The 20,540-nt window shown below is 33.8% G+C and overlaps 3 protein-coding genes, 1 non-coding gene and 1 pseudogene across 6 annotated transcripts in view; 4 read left to right on the plus strand and 1 right to left on the minus strand.

Annotated features, from left to right (window-relative positions):
* LOC125191801 (protein DETOXIFICATION 21-like) overlaps window positions 1-2,474 on the plus strand; it is a 6,405-nt gene extending 3,931 nt beyond the window's left edge. Inside the window, exons 10-11 of one of the 3 annotated variants that reach the window (XR_007171249.1) lie at window positions 2,018-2,095; window positions 2,196-2,474. The gene's annotated coding sequence lies outside the window, so the exon portion shown is untranslated. Of the gene's footprint in view, window positions 1-2,003 lie in introns of all 3 variants that reach the window. The other 2 variants (XR_007171248.1, XR_007171247.1) reach the window with 2 other exon arrangements.
* A 3,547-nt stretch (window positions 2,475-6,021) lies between these two features.
* Window positions 6,022-8,910, plus strand: LOC125192199 (protein DETOXIFICATION 21-like). Its single transcript, XM_048089714.1, has 9 exons — window positions 6,022-6,172; window positions 6,259-6,561; window positions 6,909-7,450; window positions 7,616-7,702; window positions 7,780-7,836; window positions 7,929-8,167; window positions 8,257-8,375; window positions 8,452-8,538; window positions 8,629-8,910. Exons 2-9 carry the CDS (start codon window positions 6,316-6,318, stop codon window positions 8,698-8,700), a joined length of 1,449 nt encoding a protein of 482 aa, XP_047945671.1. The 5' UTR covers window positions 6,022-6,172; window positions 6,259-6,315; the 3' UTR covers window positions 8,701-8,910.
* A 395-nt stretch (window positions 8,911-9,305) lies between these two features.
* On the plus strand, window positions 9,306-9,377 carry TRNAQ-CUG. The gene has a single exon. It is a non-coding gene; the product is annotated as a tRNA-Gln (tRNA).
* Window positions 9,378-11,133: 1,756 nt separating this feature from the next.
* On the minus strand, window positions 11,134-13,054 carry LOC125193591 (tropinone reductase 1-like). Its single transcript, XM_048091422.1, has 5 exons — window positions 12,928-13,054; window positions 12,616-12,823; window positions 12,316-12,532; window positions 11,948-12,054; window positions 11,134-11,555 (listed from the first exon to the last, which is right to left on the minus strand). Exons 1-5 carry the CDS (start codon window positions 13,014-13,016, stop codon window positions 11,376-11,378), a joined length of 801 nt encoding a protein of 266 aa, XP_047947379.1. The 5' UTR covers window positions 13,017-13,054; the 3' UTR covers window positions 11,134-11,375.
* Window positions 13,055-17,547: 4,493 nt separating this feature from the next.
* LOC125194650 lies at window positions 17,548-19,445 on the plus strand (annotated as a pseudogene).
* Window positions 19,446-20,540: the final 1,095 nt, after the last annotated feature.

Consider the following 20,540-nt stretch of genomic DNA (forward strand, 5'->3'; position numbering starts at 1 on the left):
AAAAAATGACTCAACTATCCTGAGAACATAGTAAGAACATATTCTAAACTTATCTATATATATGAATTAAGTAGTACGGTATTAATTTTGTCATTAACGTACTACATTAAATGCACTGAGGAAAAGTAGTAAGAACAAATTATAAATTTAGCTATAAATATGAATTAAGTAGTACAGTATTATTTGTTGTAAAGTAAATCATGCATTTATTTTTTGGTAAAAGAATAAGAGAGATTGAAAGAAAAAGTGATTGTGGTATTGTTAGTAAAAAAATTGAACTCATCCTATAAATACGAAAAAACTTGCTAAAAATAAAAGGTGATTAATTTTGTGGAAGACTCCAAAATAGAAGAGAAAGACAATAGTCTTTGAGATTAACTTTCATTGCTCACAAAATAGAACAGAAAGAAAATAGTCTTTGCTCACAAAATCTAAAGTTAAATAAACAAAATTTTCATTGCTCACAAAAACCAATTAGATGTCTAGACTCTAGAGAGAGAACCCTAAAAGTAAAACCTCCTAATTAGATTTATATGAATATTCATAAGTCACTATCATATTGACCATGCATTACTTTATAAAAAAGTTAGTAACGAAATGGATCCAGTAAAACTAAAAGTCATCGATTAGAAAAGTAGTCCCTGAACTATAAATTTATCTCGTTCATAGTTCTTGGATTTTAAAAATATTATTAGACATTTCTGGACTAAAGGTTTATCTCAAAAATGGTCATTTTTCACTATTTTTGGTCGAAAAAACCCTTTTGGAGGGTTTTGGGGGTTTGGACAATTTGATCTTTTTACATTTTTAACATTTTAAATCTGATAATATTTCAGTTATATACTAAATCTGATATTGTTTCAAAATTATCATTCTTCTTCCCTTTTGTCATCCTTCACTTTGTTTTTTTATTTCAATATTAAATTTAATTTTATAAAATTAAATTTTAAATTCCAATTTTTAAATATCAATAAATTTTTTTAATTAAAACTATTAATTCATGGACACAATAAAAATTGATTAAAACTATTAATTTTTGTTATTTAATACTCCATAATATTCAGCTGAATTGAAGAAGTACAAAAAAATAATATTAATCATGATGGAAAAATAAGAGCTATTCAATTTAGCCTTCATTCGATTGTTATAATTGCATGTAATTGAATATTATGAAGTTGACTAAAAATTTGATCCTACTAAAAATTTTATATAGGAGTATTTTTGTTGAAATTTTCTAGTAAATTTTGATTGTTTTCAAATTAATAAACGAAAATTATATTAGTCTTATATTAGATGCATATTTATTTCAGAATAAATCGTGTTATATGATCTATTTATGATTAAAGCTATTAAAGTACTTGATTAAAACTAAGGCGTTGTCGTACCTTATTGATTAAATATTAGACACTATCAAATATTGATTATGACTATTAATTTTTGTTATTTAATAATTTTTATAATTAAATTTTTTTTATTGATATTTAAAAATTGAAATTTAAAATATAATTTTGTAAAATTAAATATAATATTGAAATAAAGAAGCAAAGTGAATGACAAAAGGGAAGAAGAATGATAGTTTTGAAGTAATATCAGATTTAGTACAAAACTGAAATAATATCAGATTTAAAATGTTAACAGATTTAAAATGTTAAAAGACCAAATTGCCCCGACCCCCCAAAATCCCCCAAGAGGGTATTTTCGACCGAAAACAATGAAAAATGACCATTTTCGAGATAAACCCTTAGTCCAGGGATGTCTGGCGATATTTTTAAAGTCCAGGGACTATGGACGAGATAAACTCATAGTCTAGGAACCATTTTTGTAGCTCATTCAAAATAAAATTATTTGCCTGAATTGAGAATGACAAATGAGTGCAGTGGCGAAGCCACGTTGGAGCCAGGGGGGCCCCTAGTCCCCCATCAATTTATTTTTTTATTTTTATTTTTTTTGTCGATTTGTCGATTGAGTATATATATTATATGCAAACTACACTAAAAGTATAGTATTTCTGGTGCAGTTGGTATGAGGTGTAACGCAGAGGTCACAAGTTCAAATCTCTGTTAAATTATCCAAATCCTTGTCCCACATCGGCTTGGTAATGATCCTAACTTCTCTATATAAGTATGGACAACCCCCTACCCTATGAGACCTTTTTAAGGGGTGAGTGGCCCATTTCTAATATGGTATCAGAGCAGGGCCCAAGTCGATGATGGTTTATCTCTTTATCTCTTCACTTGCCTACCCACGTGATGGAAGTCCGATGTGTCATTCCAGCCCACACGTGAGGAGGCATGGTAAATTCTCCAAATCCTTGTCCCACATCGGTTTGGTGATAATCCTAGCTTCTTTATATAAGTGTGGATAACCCTCCCCTCTTTGAGACCTTTTAAGAGATGAGTGGCCTATTTCTAATATTCTGCGCGACATAATCCTCTTTTTCTACATATGCTAGTGTTTTTTTTCTCTTTTCTTTATTCTAATATGCATATTTCTCTTTTTCTACATATGCTTGTTTTTTTCTCTTTTCTTTATTCTAATGCAATATTACTATTCTAATTCTCTCCGCTTTTTATTTTCTTGAACATGCTTTCTATTTGTTATTTTTCACACCAATAATTATGTTAATTTTAAATCTTTGCCACTTCATAATTGAAAATCCGTTTCCATCTATGCATCTATGCTGTTCTTACATAAAAATTGAAAAAAAATATTAAAAACTAATTATTTTGAGCTTCTGATATCACCGACATCGAATGAACTCTATAACTATTAATAGTGACTTGGAGGGCGTCATAAAAATTCTAGCTTCGCCACTGAATGCACAAAAATGATACAACTAGAAACAAATGAACGATTTTTTATTTTTTTTTCTAATAAGATTCTAACTAGATTTTGCATTTGTTTAGTAAAAGAGAATTACATTTTAATATCTATGTTTTTATCACTTACACATATATAGTTCCCAAACTTTAAAAATATCATTACACGTGTTTTAACTTTGACATAATTATACTTTTTCATTTTTCTGAAACTTTTTTGGACCATAAAGGCTATTTTGATCACTTGTCACTTTTCTTTATAAAATATCATTACACGTGTTTTAACTTTGACATAATTATACTTTTTCATTTTTCTGAAACTTTTTTGGACCATAAAGCTATTTTGATCACTTTTCACTTTTCTTTATTTTATATCCATTATTATCGATCAAAATTTAAATATATTGACATTATTTTTAAAAATTGTAGTGCATAAATATGCAAATCACAAAATATAAAATCTAGTACTGTTAATAGGGAAGGAACAGCCATGGCTCGTTTGGAATAAATAAAAATAATATTGACGTATATAATTCATATATCTCCAGGTAATTTCCGCCGTCATCCCTAGAATCGGTTAATATTTTTGGGTCGTTGAAGTTACTCAATTATGTATGGTTGGCTGCCTTTTATCTATTTTGAAATTGTAGGAAATTAAGTTTTAAATTTCGATATTTTTATTTAATTTAATTCATCTACTGCCTTGCAACAACTTCGTCAGTCTACAACCACAAGTTGCGTATTGAAGTAATAAAAGTGCAACAACATCTAGATCGCATAATTGACTAAAGTCTCTTTTTGGTCTTTAACATACGATCAACTTTTTAATTTTGTTCCATAACATTATCTTTTAGATTATTTGGTCCTTAACAAATAAAAATCAGTCACATTTGGTCCGAAAGTGACGGAGCTGTTAAAAATTAACGGTCAACAAATTTTAAATCAAATTTAACTGGATTAAGAGTTTTAATTATGTTTAATTAATATCTAATAACTAATTAACCAATATCTGAAAAATTACAAAATTTTAAGTAAATAATAATAATAATAACTATTACAAAATTAAATTAAACATAAAATATATAACAAAAGAAAATGAAATAGTGAAATTTCCCAATCTCTCTCAATCGCGAAATCGCGTTAATCTCTCAATCTCTCTCACTTTGCACACCGGCGAAATCTCCCAAACAAGCACCACAACAAAGAAACAAAATCCATACATCACAATACTACGTAATTTCTCTATTGCCCTATTATCCTCCTCGATTGATGACAAAATCAAACTAAAACTCTCACATTCGGTGCATTGAAGAAGTCACGGCGTCGTCTTCGTCGATTGGCTCACACCACTTGAAAAATTGGCAATCTTTTCTCTCACAAACAAAAGTATAGCTTCCCCCTTGTTGGTTTTTCATAGGGGTTGACGATTCGGAGTGAAGCCCGACTCTTGCAATGGCAAAATTCGTTCCGGAATCGGAGGTCACGTCCACCGCCACTTCCACCGGTCTCTGTTGTAGTTCGAACGGTCCATAGTTGGCGAGTTTGGGTTACTTGATGTTCTTCCAAGAACTAGGGTTTTGTCTCCAAAAGAAACGATGAAGAAGATGAAAAAAGAATAATAAGAATGTAAACTTATTCTAGGTTTTTTAAATGATACAAGCAATTCCTTTTAATAAAAATAATTTCAAAAAAAATTAGAATTTATTTGAAAAAGAAAAAAATTTCTAATTTTTAAAACTCTTAATTAGGTCAAAATTGATTTAAAATTCGTCGACTGTTAATTTTTAACAGCTCTATTCATTTCGAACCAAATGTGACGAATTTGTATTTGTTAAGAACCAAATAATTCAAAAGATAATGTTATGGATCAAAATAAAAAAATTGTCATATGTTAAGGACTAAAAAAAGACATTTACTCCATGCAGTTTAAGAATTAAAATAAAAAGTAGTACTCTTCGATCTTCATATTACATTTATATTAATCTGACTAACAAAACACCATATTTTCCTATTGTTTTAAAAAGGTTTTGAATAAGTTTTACTTTTTCATATAAAAATATCCTCGCATGTAATAATGTTGTCGGGCCAAGATTAAATCAATTGGGGTCACCTAAAGAAAACCAATAATATACGGAGCCTTAATTCACGACTCTTTAATTTGCTATAAATGATGAGAATTTTTTTACTATACAAAAACCTAAGTAATTAATACCTTACAATTAGTGTCATATCAAATTAATGTAGATAATTCTTACTCTCTCTTTCAATTAAATTAAGTTAAATTTTTAGATATAAAGATTAAGAATTGAAAAGGTATGAAAAATAAAAAGAGAATAAAATAGGTAATAAAATAAAGTAAAAGTGATTGTGTATTTTATTTTTTTTTGTCAAAAAAAATAATAATAAAGGAATGTGATCAAATGCAAACTCCAAATATCGTACAAATTTCAAACTATGATCTAAACTGTTAAAAAATGTCAATAGATGACAAAATAACAGCAACAGAAAATATCAACACAGTGTCAACGGTTGATACCGTATTGATATTGCGTTGAAATTATGTTGACATCAAAATCTTGAAATTTTACACTGTGTTGACGCCGTGTTAATTTTATATTGAAAAGTTTGGAGCTTGTAGTTTGTAATGTAGTTTACATCCCAAAAAAAATATTATGATTCAACCTAATTGTAACGGGGAAGCACGTTAAAAGTGCCTATAATTATGTTCTTTTATAAAATAATTGCATCTATGCCATCACAATAATTCAGTAACATACTACTGTCGTCGTATTTAAGCGTCAATAATTCATCAAATACACGTGGATTTAATAATTTAGAATTGTGTCAACCTCATTCCTATCTACTCAAAAATGGATATCACGCTGAGAAAAAAAAAATGTAGTAAGATCTGATTGTAATCTTCTAGCAATAATAAAGTACTTCCTCGTCCCGAGGAAGGAAGATGACCCATTTCTTGGGCGGTACGGGATTTTGTGCAAATTTATTTTGTGTGTTGAGAGGAGAGAGTAAAGTAAGAGAACTATAATAAAATAGAGATAAATGTGTTTCTATTTTAAGTAATGAGTTATTTTAGTTGGGACAAACTAAAAAGCAAAGGGAGTCATCTTCAATAAGACATAGGGAGTATTAATTAACATTCATTTATATCGAGGAGACGAGGAGTATTAAATTTATAAGATTATAAAAAGTACTGTATACATTTTTATGAAAAATTGGCAAGTGCAGAAATGCATCTGCAATCTCCAGTTGAGCTTGAGAGTATTGGGAAAGCTACTGCATGAGTAGAGCATTGCAGAATTATTAGTCCACGAAGCTCACTACCCTCCCTACACGTATACCATCTCTCTATCGTTAATCTCAATATGACTGATTTTTTCTTCCCCGAATCTACTTTTTTCAACCGTTTTTTAATTCCCAGGTTTTAATTTCTGCTGGAATCAACAAAAGTTTCGATTTTGAGCTTGTTGGTGAGTAAATGGAAGGCGATCCTCGAGAGGCGCTGGTGAAGCCGGTTGAAGAAGAGGAGGTTGACTTGAAGACGAAGCTATGGGTGGAGAACAAGAAGATGTGGGTAGTCGCTGCACCGGCCATTTTCACTCGATTTTCCACCTTTGGAATAAATGTCATCAGCCAAGCATTTGTTGGCCACATCGGTGCTACTGAGCTTGCTGCCTATGCTCTCGTTTTCACTCTCCTTACTCGATTTGCCAACGGATTGCTGGTATTTTTTCACCTTCATACCCTTTTCTTTTCTAGGAAATACTAGTGTGTGTCTGTGAGTGTGTGTGTGTGTGTGTGTGTGTTAACAAGTCAACATAAGCATTAGTTTGGCTTTTTATTTGGGATTTTTCTTTAATCTTCAGCCCTCTGAAGTTCAATTGATGTGATACTGATGTTCAATTGATGCTTAGTTATCAAGAATTCTTTGTTTGAGATTAATGAATTGCTTGGTGAATGAGAGTGTGTGTTTAATTGAGTGATAATATATATGGTTCTTGAGGGGCAAAGTATGAGTTCAATCTAGGAAACCAAGACCATGTAATATTAGTTCGGATTTCGGATTTGCAGTTGGGAGCGGCCAATGGATTGGAAACGCTATGCGGGCAAGCTTATGGCGCGAGGCAGTATCACATGCTTGGAATATATCTCCAAAGATCATGGATTGTTTTGATTTTCCTCACCACTGCACTAGTGCCTGTCTATATTTTTGCAACCCCTATCCTGATAGCCCTAGGGCAGGATGAAGTTATTGCGAAAGAGGCGGGGAAGATCGCCCTCTGGTTCATCCCGGTCATATACTCTTACATCCTGTCATTTACCTGCCAGATGTACTTACAAGCGCAGAGCAAGAACATGATAATAACGTATTTGGCGGTGTTATCCTTGACAATCCACATTTTCCTGTCGTGGCTTTTAACTGTGAAGTATCATTTTGGTATACCTGGTGCAATGGTGTCCACTATCTTGGCCTACTGGATTCCAAACATCGGCCAGCTAATTTTTGTCACTTGCGGAGGATGCCGTGAAACTTGGAATGGCTTTTCGACCTTAGCCTTCAAAGATCTTTGGCCAGTTATCAAATTTTCCATGTCATCCGGTGCCATGCTCTGGTAAGGCTTTGCAAAAGATTTAAGAGCTCAAACTTGCATATGCAGGAATGATTTTTGATGATTAAGCATTTCGTATATCAAAAACCGAGGATTTTCATGGAAGTTTATGTTCATTATGCAGTCCTCATTCTACATCTTTAATTTCCTTGTTTCTTTTGGTGATAGTCTTGAGCTCTGGTACAATGCCATACTTATCCTTTTGACTGGAAATTTGAAGAATGCTAGAGTCGCGGTTGATGCTCTTTCGATCTGGTATTATTCAATCTGACCTCGTATTAATCTTGTAACCTCAGCTTCATCATATAATAACTATTGCTTCTGTCTTGTAGCCTTAACATCAATGGCTGGGAAATGATGATATCGCTTGGTTTCTTGGCTGCCGCAAGGTATGAAACTTTGCTTCAACCTATTGGTAACCCAACTTGTATTAGCTTAGAGGAACTCGTTTTCAATGGATCATCTTCCTACTCTGTCATAGTGTACGGGTCTCAAATGAGCTTGGAAGGGGGGACCCTAAAGCTGCAAAGTTTTCCATTGTGAATGTTGTCGTAACTTCAACGTCCATAGGATTAGTGCTTTTTGTATTTTTCCTATTCTTCCGTGGACGTCTAGCTTACATATTCACAAACGAAGAAGATGTGGCTGTGGAAGTTGCTCACTTGTCTCCTCTGCTGGCATTCTCAATTCTCTTGAATAGTGTTCAACCAGTTCTTTCTGGTAAGGCCTATAATCCTCTTCGCTGATCCGTCACATCTTTAACAATTGAAGAATACGCTGCATCTGATAGAATGTTGTCGACTGAACAGGTGTCGCAGTTGGGGCTGGGTGGCAGAGCATTGTGGTATACGTCAACCTTGGATGTTATTACTTGATAGGAATTCCTATCGGGGTCGTGCTGGGTTATGTCATCAAGCTGGAAGTCGAGGTGAGTTTCCATATCCCGTTGATCGCGTCCAGCCCCATATAATGAGTCATATTAATTTTAATAATGTTGTATATAGGGAGTGTGGATTGGAATGCTGATGGGTACGTTGGTTCAAACGATAGTACTAGTGATCATAACCAAGAGAACAGATTGGGATAAACAGGTACCGTACACTACTACTAACGATTACTCCCACTTTCATAACAATCCGATAGGAAGTTGCTCATATGTCGCCTCTTCTGCAATTCTGCAGGTCTCAGCTGCGAGGACGAGACTCAATCGGTTTTTCGTGAACGATCAACCAAATGACGGGTCATCGGCCTGATTCTGGTCATGTGTCTCATTTTATCCTAGTCTCACATATTTATGTTTCGTTGCTTAAGTTGTCACATTATTCCATACATTTTTGCCCCTTTATTTCTTGAAGGGGGTTTTGAGTGAGGCTCTATGAATGTTCATCATCTTCTTTTATTTAATTGATGTACTTTGATGTGGTTGAAGCTGCAACTACATTAGTAATGATGGGCTTCTGGGATTTTTTGGAGTCGTTGTTCGTTTTTGGTGTGTGTTAAATGATATCATTGATCTCAAACTCATAATAAAAATTAGTGACGATGGGATATTTGAAAAGGATAGTGTAAACAGACATTTTTTGAATGAGAAATTATCTATAAAAGCCTCATTCAACAGAATACTTACATTAATTTACTTTTTTAATATGAAAGATTTACATCCCACGGAACATAAATTCTAGGCATTGTGAAATTTACTCTCTCTTGCATGAACATAATTTAAAAGGGGGATTGAGTTTTACTTCAATTCGGAATCAACAATTAATTTAACAACAAAAATATTACCAGGTTGTGGCGTTGGCCCATAAGAACGGCTTTATGCTTTGTTACTAGGAAAGATTAACATCAATCATGAAATGGTCCCATGGTCTAGTGGTTAGGACATTGGACTCTGAATCCAGTAACCCGAGTTCAAGTCTCGGTGGGACCTTATATTTTTCTGTTTTCACATTTCGATCATCTAATATGCCTGTTTTGCAATTAGTACTAGAATATAAATATTTGTACAAAAAAATAAACTATATAATTACTGAAGCTATTTCTTGTTTATCAATATTATGATAACTTAGTAATTGTTTTTCAACATACAGAAATGGTCTAGTGGTCTAAGACCATTTACAGTATAAGGTATCAATCTCCAGTAATGTAAGGTATCAATCTCCAGTAATGTCATATGTCAAATTTACAGTATATTTTTTCTTCTTGTTTTTCTAAAATCTTCTACTTCATTTATTTTGTGAAATTTCATTTAATGAATATGTATATAAAAGAGTATCTTTGTTATCTCAGCCAATAATAAATTTTCATTGAAGAGAATGGTTGAAATTAATGACATTTGGACTGTACAATAATTTAAATAGACCAAATTACATTTAAAGATTTTGCTTATATTTAAAAATAGACCACATTTATCATTTTGTGATGTCCCTTAAAAAATAGATCAGTTCTATTTAAGGAATTTTTTTCTCTCTAATAAGGTGGGTCTTATTCTCCACTAAAAATACTCTCAATCTTTTTTTCTTTCTATCTCTATTATTTTATAAACTGTGTACTAAAATTCGTGTCATTTCAAGTGTTGTCTATTTTTTAGGGACGAAGGGAGTACAATACAAATGATATAAATGACAGACAGAAGTTGATTGCCGCCGAATTGACACACAAATCAATACTCCCTCCGTCCCCTAATATTTGTCCCATTTTGACCCGACACGAATTTTAAGAAAAGTAAAAGAAATTGAATTGAAAAAGTTAATAGAATATGAGTCCTATTTTTATATATTAATTTTATAATAAAATATGAATGATAATGAGTTAGTGTAATGTAGGGTCTACTATCAAAAATAACAAAATTGATTAATTTTATAATAAAATGTGAATGATAATGAGTTAGTGTAATGTAGGGTCTATTATCAAAAATAGCAAAATTGAAGTAGGACAGATAATTAATAAGGGACGGATCAAAATGATAAACTGAGATATGTAGTATATACTAAAAATGATGACATAACCCATTTATGGACGTAGAAAATATAATCATGATATATAAGATTATGAACTTCAAATTTCATAATAATTACTACTACTATCATTTAACTAAGGTTTAACTATTGTTCAAATTTTACAAGTACTTTCACGTTATGTGCCATCAAAATTAGTGAACTCTATCAGAAGACCCTATGGGCCAACCCATTAGGTCGGCGACCATTATGGGCCCAACCCATTAAACAATGGGCCCCACAATATTTCGGTCCGCTCATAAAGGGCCCCATTTTTTGTGTGTATATATATGGAACAGAGCCCTAACCAATCAATCACAATGTTGGCCCATATCAAAGGGGACATAAAATGGAGGTTAGGGTAATAAGAAGGATGATTGATTTATGTCACCCTATATAAATTACTCACTATATTATAATTTAAATATAAAGATTTTATTACAAAAATTACTTAGCTAAATTTAACTTTACATCCATATCCTTTAATCTTGACTTGTCAAATAAACTGGACACCACTCTTTGTGTTTATGATTTCTCAAAGTGCGTAGTATCTCCAATCTAATGTCATTGTGCGTTTGATTAACAATTCCTTTTAAAAGTTAATTAACCACTATATACTTTTGGTTTTTTTTTTTTTCAGATTTTCAGTAGTCAAGATCCTCATATGCAATCAGTCAAAGACTATAAAAGTTGTAGAGAATTACATTGATTTAGCATTATGAAGATAGAAAATAATATCAAAATACAATCAAGCAAATGAAATTGTTTTTAAAACAAAATCATGATTTTAAAAAATCGTGAATAACTAATAGCTGTTCCAATTGTGGTTGGTAAGCATCTCCTCTGGTGCAGCCTTTAGGGTTGATACAAATAACACATTTTACTACACAAACACATTTAGGTAGGGGAAAAATAATAGTACTACCAATAGCTCAAGCACTAGAAGTGAAGCCACCATCAACATAAATAACTTGGCCGGTAATATAAGAAGCCGCCGGAAGGCAGAGGAATGCCGTCAAAGGCGATATCTCGTCCGGTTCGGCTATGGGCCGGATTGGAGTTCGGGCCATCAGCGGCCCAAACATATTTTGTATGCACACGTCTATATCTTCCTGTACACAACACAAAAATAACAGCTAATTCAGATTGAAACTTGTTTGATTTGATGCAATAAAGTTATTGACATTTTGCGATATTTAAGCACATAAGATAAAAACTTGGGGTCCCATTTTTGGATGTGTGGTGGTGAACTAGTGAACTTTTCAAAGAAAGCCATCACTTGAAAGTTGAAATGGATAAATTCTATAAAAAGAAATCACATTGTCACACCTATGTCCCATAAGAGAAAAATTAAAGTCCATGTTATTTATCATCAAGCAACCAATTGGGATGTTGATTGGCTTGATGATTAATGCTGCCAATCCACTATTTTAATATATTTTAATTGTTATTAAGTTTGAAAAATTAAATGTAACTTGAAAATAAGAAGGGATAGAAGTGGTACAGGTTTGACAATAGTGGTGTTGACTGCCCATGGCGCCACTGTGTTAACTCTAATGTTGTCTTTTGCCCACTCATAAGCCAAGTTCTTTGTCAATTGATTTATGGCACCTGCACAATGTTAATGACATAGTATTGAATTAATGTGAGGCTAATTAATTAAATTAAGTAAAGAAAGAAAGGGGCATGGATCCCCTGTTGTGGCAAAATACACCGCATGGACTGCTGTGCTCATCCACGCCACACAAAATGTAAATAAAGAAAAATAATCTAAGTGTATAAAAATTAACGAAGGATGTAGATGAGCACAACAGCCCCTGCTGTGCATTTTGCCACAACAGGGGATCCATGCTCGAAAGAAAGAGGGGTTGCCTTTGGAAGCGGAATAGACAGCGAGTGCGGGAAGCGCAGTTTTGCCGGCGACAGAGGAGATAAAGACAATATTGCCCCTGCCGGAAGCTTTGAGCAGAGGGTGTGCCATTTGGGAGAGATGATAGGGTGACTCCAAATTTGTTCCAATTATTTGCCAAAAGTCTTCCTCATCATGCTCCATTGCTCTTTTCATTATGCTTATTGCAGCATTGTTGATCTATCAATTAATTCAATTAATGCAATCAATCATTTTCAAATTTGCAATACAATTAATTGTGTTATTTAATTTAAATGACTTACAAGAATGTTGAGCTTGCCATCGAAAAGTGAAGCCACGGTTTGCATTAGTTCTTGTCTTTGTGTTCTTGAAGTTAGATCACAAACCGAGCCACTCACTTGATACCCTTTGGCTTTCCATTGTTGAACTCTTTCATCTAGCTCCTTCTTGTTTCTTGAACATGTGTGGATTCTTGCACCGAATCCCGCTAGCTCTTCCACTATCGCCCGTCTTCAATTCAAAACATAACACACCGTGGTTCATATTACATTATATTTTCAAGTGCTAACTTAAAATGAAAAAAAACAAGACTATTTTTCGTAGCAGAAACTTACCCGATGCCTCTAGTTCCACCGGTCACAACCGCCGACATGCCCTTGAGTGACCATTTCTCTTCTCTGCTCACCACTTTCGTCACTTCCATTGCTACAATTCAATTACTATATGTGAAGTGAAGTGATGAGGTGATTTAATGAGTTATGTTTCGGCTCTTATTTATAGGGGATGATGACGACAAATTGCTTGCCCAAAAAGTAACAAGTGGCCCAATTTGCCCAACATTTTGGTCGCTATATAGTTCTAACATTTGGATTTATTTCTTGCCCAAAACCACTCTCGAATAAGTATTTTCTTTTTTACTTACTTTCCAATGATTTTGTGGGAATTATATGTTTAGTTTTGTCCTTTCTCATCATTTTATATTCTTTTTGAAATGAATCAATCTTTTCATATTTTCAACCAAACATTTCAAGCGAATCTTTCTTTGCTATATGCAAATGCAATATGAATACAATATTTGATTCCTATGTAATTCATGATGGGACCCTCAAATCAAATCCTGTTGAAATGATAAGGGAAATTCACTGTTGTCATTGCTGTTGGGCTGTCTAGCAAGAACGAATGGCCTTTATCAAACGACACATTCTCACATAAATGCATGCGCCTCACATGTTTCAAACTCTGTCCCTCTGTTAATTTATTGGAGTAGATTAATTACTCCTCCTTAAAAATTAGATAAATATAATGTGTCGACTGAAACATTAGTTAGCATGAGTTGCTCCGTACAGTCTAGAAAAGGTTTTCTACAATTATATAGCGCCAAAGAGCAAGGCGTTGCTTGGTATAGATAATTTTTTAAACAAGCCGTTGTACGTGTACACTTGGTAAATGTCTTCACTTTTACCATTTCTCTTACTCGGATTTGTTGTATGTAGACTAGTGCTTACTATGTTATCATCTTATTGGTAAGTGCTCAGTGATTGGTGAATGTTCATGATGCTTGCTAAACGATGCTTGCTAAACGATGCTTGCTAAACGATGCTCGCTAAAGTCCGCCTTATATGGAATTTTCCACAATGATTTCATTTCTAAATTAACTCAACATGTTTTTTATTATAATTCTGGCAACATGATCTTAATGGGATATGTCCTAAGTTAGAGTGCACAAAATGCATTGCAATTCACACTCCTTTTGCCAAAAAATAGTCTAGTTTTGCATTTTTGTTTGTCTACTAAAAGTAATTTACTTTTATTTTAATTGTTTATTACAACACGTTACAATCCTGATGGTGTGTGCCTTACTATATACTAACATTAATCCACTACTTTTTTTCTCTCTCCTATATATATTACCTATCATCTCGCAGTGGCAACTCATGTCGTCTCAAAAGTCGGGCACTTAGGAAACATAATTTAAACTGAAATTTATAAATTTGCTTTGAAGAAAACAAGTTACTTAAGGAAATTTCATTACATTGCATTACAATTTGGGTAGAAATCAAAGGAATTACATTGCATTAATTGTTGGGATGAATTTTAAAGTGAATAAACAAATATAGAGATTATTAATTATAAGAAAGCTGTGTTTGTTATGAATGGGGGACATGTTATATGCAAATTTCATGTGATGGACGGTGTGTGTGACCTATATTTGATTTGGACGCCAACAAACTATCCTTACTTTTTAACATTCTATAACTGCATAAATTGGACCAACGGAAGCAATGTCTATTTTTGGTTGTACAACTCATTTATAAGGAATTTTATAACATAAATTTGATTATGCGGAGAAGTATGGGGAAATTAAAAACAAGTGCTACAAAAGCATTTTTATCTTTAGATGCCAAGTGATACATAAGATATCGATAAAGAAAAAAAAATATTACTCGTTACTCCTACAAGAGAGGGCAAGAAAATATTACCATTAATACATCTCGAACATATGCAGTTCCTAAGCAGTCGCTCAATAACAAGTTTCGTACCCCACGTCCAACCGGTGACTCCTTATGCAAATACAACCATGTATCATGGCCTGACGATCAGCTTGTCAAATACTTCCTCCATCACTTAAAAATAGATCACATTTTCCATTTTGGAATGTCCCGTAAAAATAGACCAATGCTATTTAAGGAACCTTTTTCTCTCTAATAATATTTCAATCACTTTTTCTTTCTATCTCTGTCTTACTTTACCAATTGTGTATTAAAATTCATGTCGTTTCAAATGTTGTCTATTCTTCAGGGATGGAGGGAGTAAATTAACAACTGAATCCGCCTCACAATATACATGTCTCACCGCACCATAGACCCATTTTGCCACACATACCCCAAATATTTAGAACGAGAACGGAGAAACAATCATTTCTTATATCTGAGTTGATCATAAAGACCACTTGTGTAAATAAAGAACTAAAGATAACATTTGACAAAAATGAAGAAAAATAATGTTGAGACAATAAAAACAATGAAAAGAACGTTTCCATCAGGTCTGAGTTTATTGGTAGGTAAATTTAGGGGCAGCCAAATGAGATCAAATTATGTATGGTCTGAGAGTTTGAGAAAATGATAAGGAGGTGCGGGCCGGGCCTGCTACAAGGTGCTTGTACTTTCCGACAATAAAACTCTTGGATGGGGTCTTGTACCCTCTTGTTAATCTTGATTAATTTTTCATTGTTAATTATCGAGACGAGACGACAAGTTATGACCCCATGACTGAAAATTTCACTAGTTGAGATGTTCGAGTTTCAACAACGCTTTCTCAATGTGTACCTTTCAACTTAAGAGAATAAAAATTATACTTAATTATGAAATAGTACTAGTTTGTTAAGCTTAAATTTAAGATGATTAGATAGTAGTATTAGTGTAGGAAAAGGACTGATGCAAAGCATGTCGGTGGAGGAGCAACATTTCGATTCGCAGAAGGCGACTGCTTGTCCAAATACCATTTCTTGTTTCCTTTTCATATTTTCCAAATCAACAATGCATGTTCGTGTTTTTGATGAAAATTTTATTCAAGATTTTGCTTCTACTACTTATGTATATCCTGATTGAGTTTAATATTTCTATCTAAGTTATATGTACAAACTTTTTTGGGTTGCCTTTGTTACTTTATTTAATTTGAGTTGAAGCAATTTTGTAGGCAAACAATTTACAAATTTCACCCTTCAAAGAAATGGCAAGGGGGAAATTCTTATATTCATTTTTACGAACAATGAAATAAAATGCAAGTATATTATGTTCTTTTTGTTCCTTAATTAGTCTTTGCTTCGGTTTAAATCATGATTAAGAGTCCTAATAGAAAACTAACAAATTAAAACAACTTTGAGAGAAGTAGAAACATAGAATTGATTGATGTATTATTCATTTCCTCAATTTTCACAAATTTATAAACGACAGAATAATGCATAATTCGTCCACCTTTAAATTCAAATTTACATCCATAAATACCTACACGATTCATGTATCATATGATTATAAAAGATTAAGGAAAAAACTCATGGTCGCCCTTCGTCCCATTAAAATTTTAATTATATAATTTTGAGTATTAAATTAATTTAACTTTCATTACTTATAAATAGTGTCATTTTTTATAATGAAAAAAAAATAGATTGTGTTATGGAGTGTGTGGTTAGTTGTTTACTAGCTAGAATCTGATGTTAAGCTTTATTTGAGGGGCATAATAGGGAATAATAACGTGACACACAATTTGATATTTAATAATAACGTGACAGAGTTATATTATAAGGGGTACAAATTATCACATCAATGTGGAGAATCGTAACATTTCCCACAAGATCTTCTATTACTAGCTATGTTACATCATATATTATCCACACATTAAGACTTCATTAAGCATATTTTTACTGTCGAATTATTATAATAAAAATACATTATATCAAATGGACATATATATAGCAAAATATATGAATAATATATTTTATATTACTGTATATTTTAGGGAAGACTTTATTAAGAATATTTCGTACTGTCAAATGATAGTGATAATGATAATAAATAGTTAGAGTTGAGAAAGTAAAATAAGTAAAAGAATAATATAAATATGAATTTCTTCTACATTGTTCTTTCTCTTACTTTACTTTCTCCTTTAACTATTTATTATCATCTTCGCAAAACAACGGCCGAAAAGAAATGTCTCACCTATAGTGGGATAGAGAGAGCATTAAAAATATATTGTATCAAATGAATATATATATATAGCAAAGTATTGTATTAAAAATATAACATATAGCAAAATATATGAATAATATATTTCATAATACTGTATATTTTAGGATAATTGGTTAAAAAATCATGAACTAATGTCAAAATTTAGTATTTCCCACTAGTTTTAAAGATGGTCAATAAATCACAAACTTTAACAATTGAATTTTTCACAGTGATTATTTTCAGTCATGGCTAAAACTGTCATGAATTAATTAATCTCACGTGACAGCATATTTGTCATTTCTGAAATACATACATATTAATAAATCTCATGTGGGCATATTAATTTTTAAGTAACAATCAACATTATTTACATCTGAATTTTGATTAGGTGTATTACCACCAGGGACGGACTTAGCTTTGGCCAAGCCGCCGCTCCAACGGGGGATTAGCCGGCGCCAAATCCAGTATCCTTGCAAATGTCGCCATGACCACCCCTTGCTTCCGGATGACATGCATGATACGTCTTTGAGAAGAACAAAGGGGGAGAGAAGTAGTTGAGAGGGAAAAGATATTGAGCTCCGTCCATCTTGTGTGTTATTCAAATATTCAAATACTAGGGTTTAACCTTATACCTATGGTACCGTGCGAATTTAAAGTCACCTTGCGAATTTTAAGTCATTTTTCACAGACGCAATGCAAATTAAATACGCATAAATTATTCAATTATTATGATTTAACCTTATATTTATGGTATGCCAGAATGACTTCTCAGCTCGATTTGCAAACACTGTACAAATTTCAAGTCATTCTAACATAAAATGTTTTTGGCCTATTTCGGCGTCTACTGCAGAAACTGCATCACTTAATTTAAAACATAATTATATCTTATAAATGAATTAATTAAATAATCACAAAATAGTGTATCTATACACTAAAATCTAAGGTCTAAAAGAATAAAAAAAAAAAACCATATCTCTTTCACATATTGAGTCTCCGGTAGCGTGCTACCCAGAGAGATGCGGGCGATGATGGGGACGTGGAGCAACGACAAGACCACCCTGTTTACAACCCTCGATGGCCAGCTCTCTGGGACCATCACCTTCAACGGGCAGCCCTTCTCGAATGCGATGAAACGCAAGATCGGCTTCGTCACCCAAGACGACGTGCTCTACCCTCACTTGACTGTAATTGAGACACTAGTCTACATGGCCCTCTTTCGCTACCCCGATGAAGGTGGACAAAGTTCAGCAAATGGAGGTTGTGGTTGCGCAGCTTGGGCTGTTGAGGTGCCGGAATAGCATCATCGGTGCGCCACTCGTGAGGGGGGTATCCGGGGGCGAGAGAAGATGCTCATCAAACCGAGCTTATTGTTCCTTGATGAGCCGACCTCAGGATTGGACTCAACCACCGCTTAAAGAATAGTTTCCACGCTGTGGGAGCTCGCCAATGGGGGTCGCTGCACAATGGTGATGCCTATTCACCAGCCCTTGAGCAGGCTCTTCTATACAAGTTACTTTTGCTCTTGAATGGGAATTCGGTGTACTTCGGCAAATGAGCCCATATGTTGGACTACTTTTCCAGTGTGGGGTTTGCCCCAGGGGTTGCCATGAACCCAACTGATTACTTGTTGGATCTAGCAAATGGTGTGATTTTTTGTTTTTCTTGTGTAGTGATTGAGTTGGTTAATGGTGAGTTTGTTGCATATCTTGTAGGAGTGGCAACATGATATACCAATGAAGACCAACTGTCACTATGTGGTCAGAGCTATCAGCTAACGTTAATGATAGTGGTGCTCTTCCGGCCGATGATAGGCGTTGGTCAAATCCATGGATGGCTCAATCCTAGTGAGGATGGGAGGGGTGTCAAAGAGGGTGTATGATTCCTTCCCAAGGATCAGGATTGTGGAGGTCTTGGTTGCTGCCCTTGTCAGCGGACTCCTTTGGTGGCAATCCGACATCGACCAGTTGCAAGACCCGGTTTTTAAGTTAGTTTGAAAATACAATTACTACTACCGCATACTAATTAACCCTTTCTTTTTGTGATTGATAATGTGCATACAAGTGGGGCTCCTATTCTTCTATTCCGAGCGTTGGGGGCTCTACCCTATGTTCTAGGCCGTCTTCACGTGCACTCAAGAGCGCATGATGCTCATGAAAGAGCAAGCATCGTGCATGTAGTGCCTCTCATCCCATGGATCTAGTCCTCCCACCATCTTCTATGTCGTGACATACACCATGGCGGGCCTCAAGCACACTGTTGGATCCTTCTTCTCGGACCTTTTTGTGCTTCTTTATAGTGTCCTGTGCACCTAGGGGCTTGGCTTCGCCATTGGGGCAACCGTGATGGACGAGAAGTCTTCCGTCACGCTTGGAGCCATCATCATGATCACCTTTCTACCAAGAATATAATCCTAAACAAGCAAATAGTAAGACATCCATCTCTTGATAGTGTACAACATAAACTACTGTAAAACAACAAGCAAAGTTCCATAATTTACCTTTAGTTCGCCTGCTTCTTCTAGTAGTTCACCACGACCTCTGGCCTCTCCTTTGCAGATGGCTAAGTCGTCTCGAGTTAAGATTCTTCTTCATTTTGCAGGTCCACGCTCATATGAGAACTGCTGTTTACGCTAGCTGTTTCTGTGACGGTAGGTACTTTCATGTAGGCTTTAGTGACAAACTTACAATTGACTGCAAAACCTGCATCACTTAATTTAAAACATAATTATGTCTTATAACTTAATTAATTAAATAATCACAAACTAGTGCATCTATACACTAAAATCTAAGGTCTAAGAGAATAAAAAAATAGCATATCTCTTTCATATATTGAGTCTCTGGTAGCGTGCAACCCGGAGAGATGCTGGCGATGGTGGGGCTGTCGAGCAACGACAAGACCACCCTGCTTACAGCCCTCGATGGCCATCACTCCGGGACCATCACCTTCAACGGCCAACCCTTCTTGAATGCAATGAAACGCAAGATCGGTTTCGTTATATCTTTTCTTTGTTTATATCATTTGTTTGTTTAATTTTTCTTTGTTTAATATATCTATCTAAGTTATACGTACAAACTTTTTTGTGTTACCTTTTGACCTTAGTTAATTTGAGTTGAAACAATTTTGTAGGGTTTAACCAAAGCAAACGATTTACAAATTTCACCCTTCAAAGAAATAGCATGTGGGAAATTCTTATATTCATTTTTACAAACAATTAATGAAATAAAATGCATGTATTATGTTATTGTGTTCCTTAGTTAGTCTTGCTTCGGTTTAGAATACTGATTAAGAGTCCTAATAAAAAACTAACAAATTAAAACAACTTTTAGAGAAGTGGAAAGACAGAATTGATTGGTGTATTATTCATTTTCGCTATTTTCACAAACTTAAACAACAGAATAATGCATAATTCGTTCATCTTTAATTTCAAAATTATATTCATAAATACACACACGATTCATGTATGTGGTCGATAATTTCAAAATTATATTCATATATACACACAC

The sequence above is a fragment of the Salvia hispanica genome, chromosome 6, assembly GCF_023119035.1.
Source record: "Salvia hispanica cultivar TCC Black 2014 chromosome 6, UniMelb_Shisp_WGS_1.0, whole genome shotgun sequence".
Taxonomy (NCBI): domain Eukaryota; kingdom Viridiplantae; phylum Streptophyta; class Magnoliopsida; order Lamiales; family Lamiaceae; genus Salvia; species Salvia hispanica.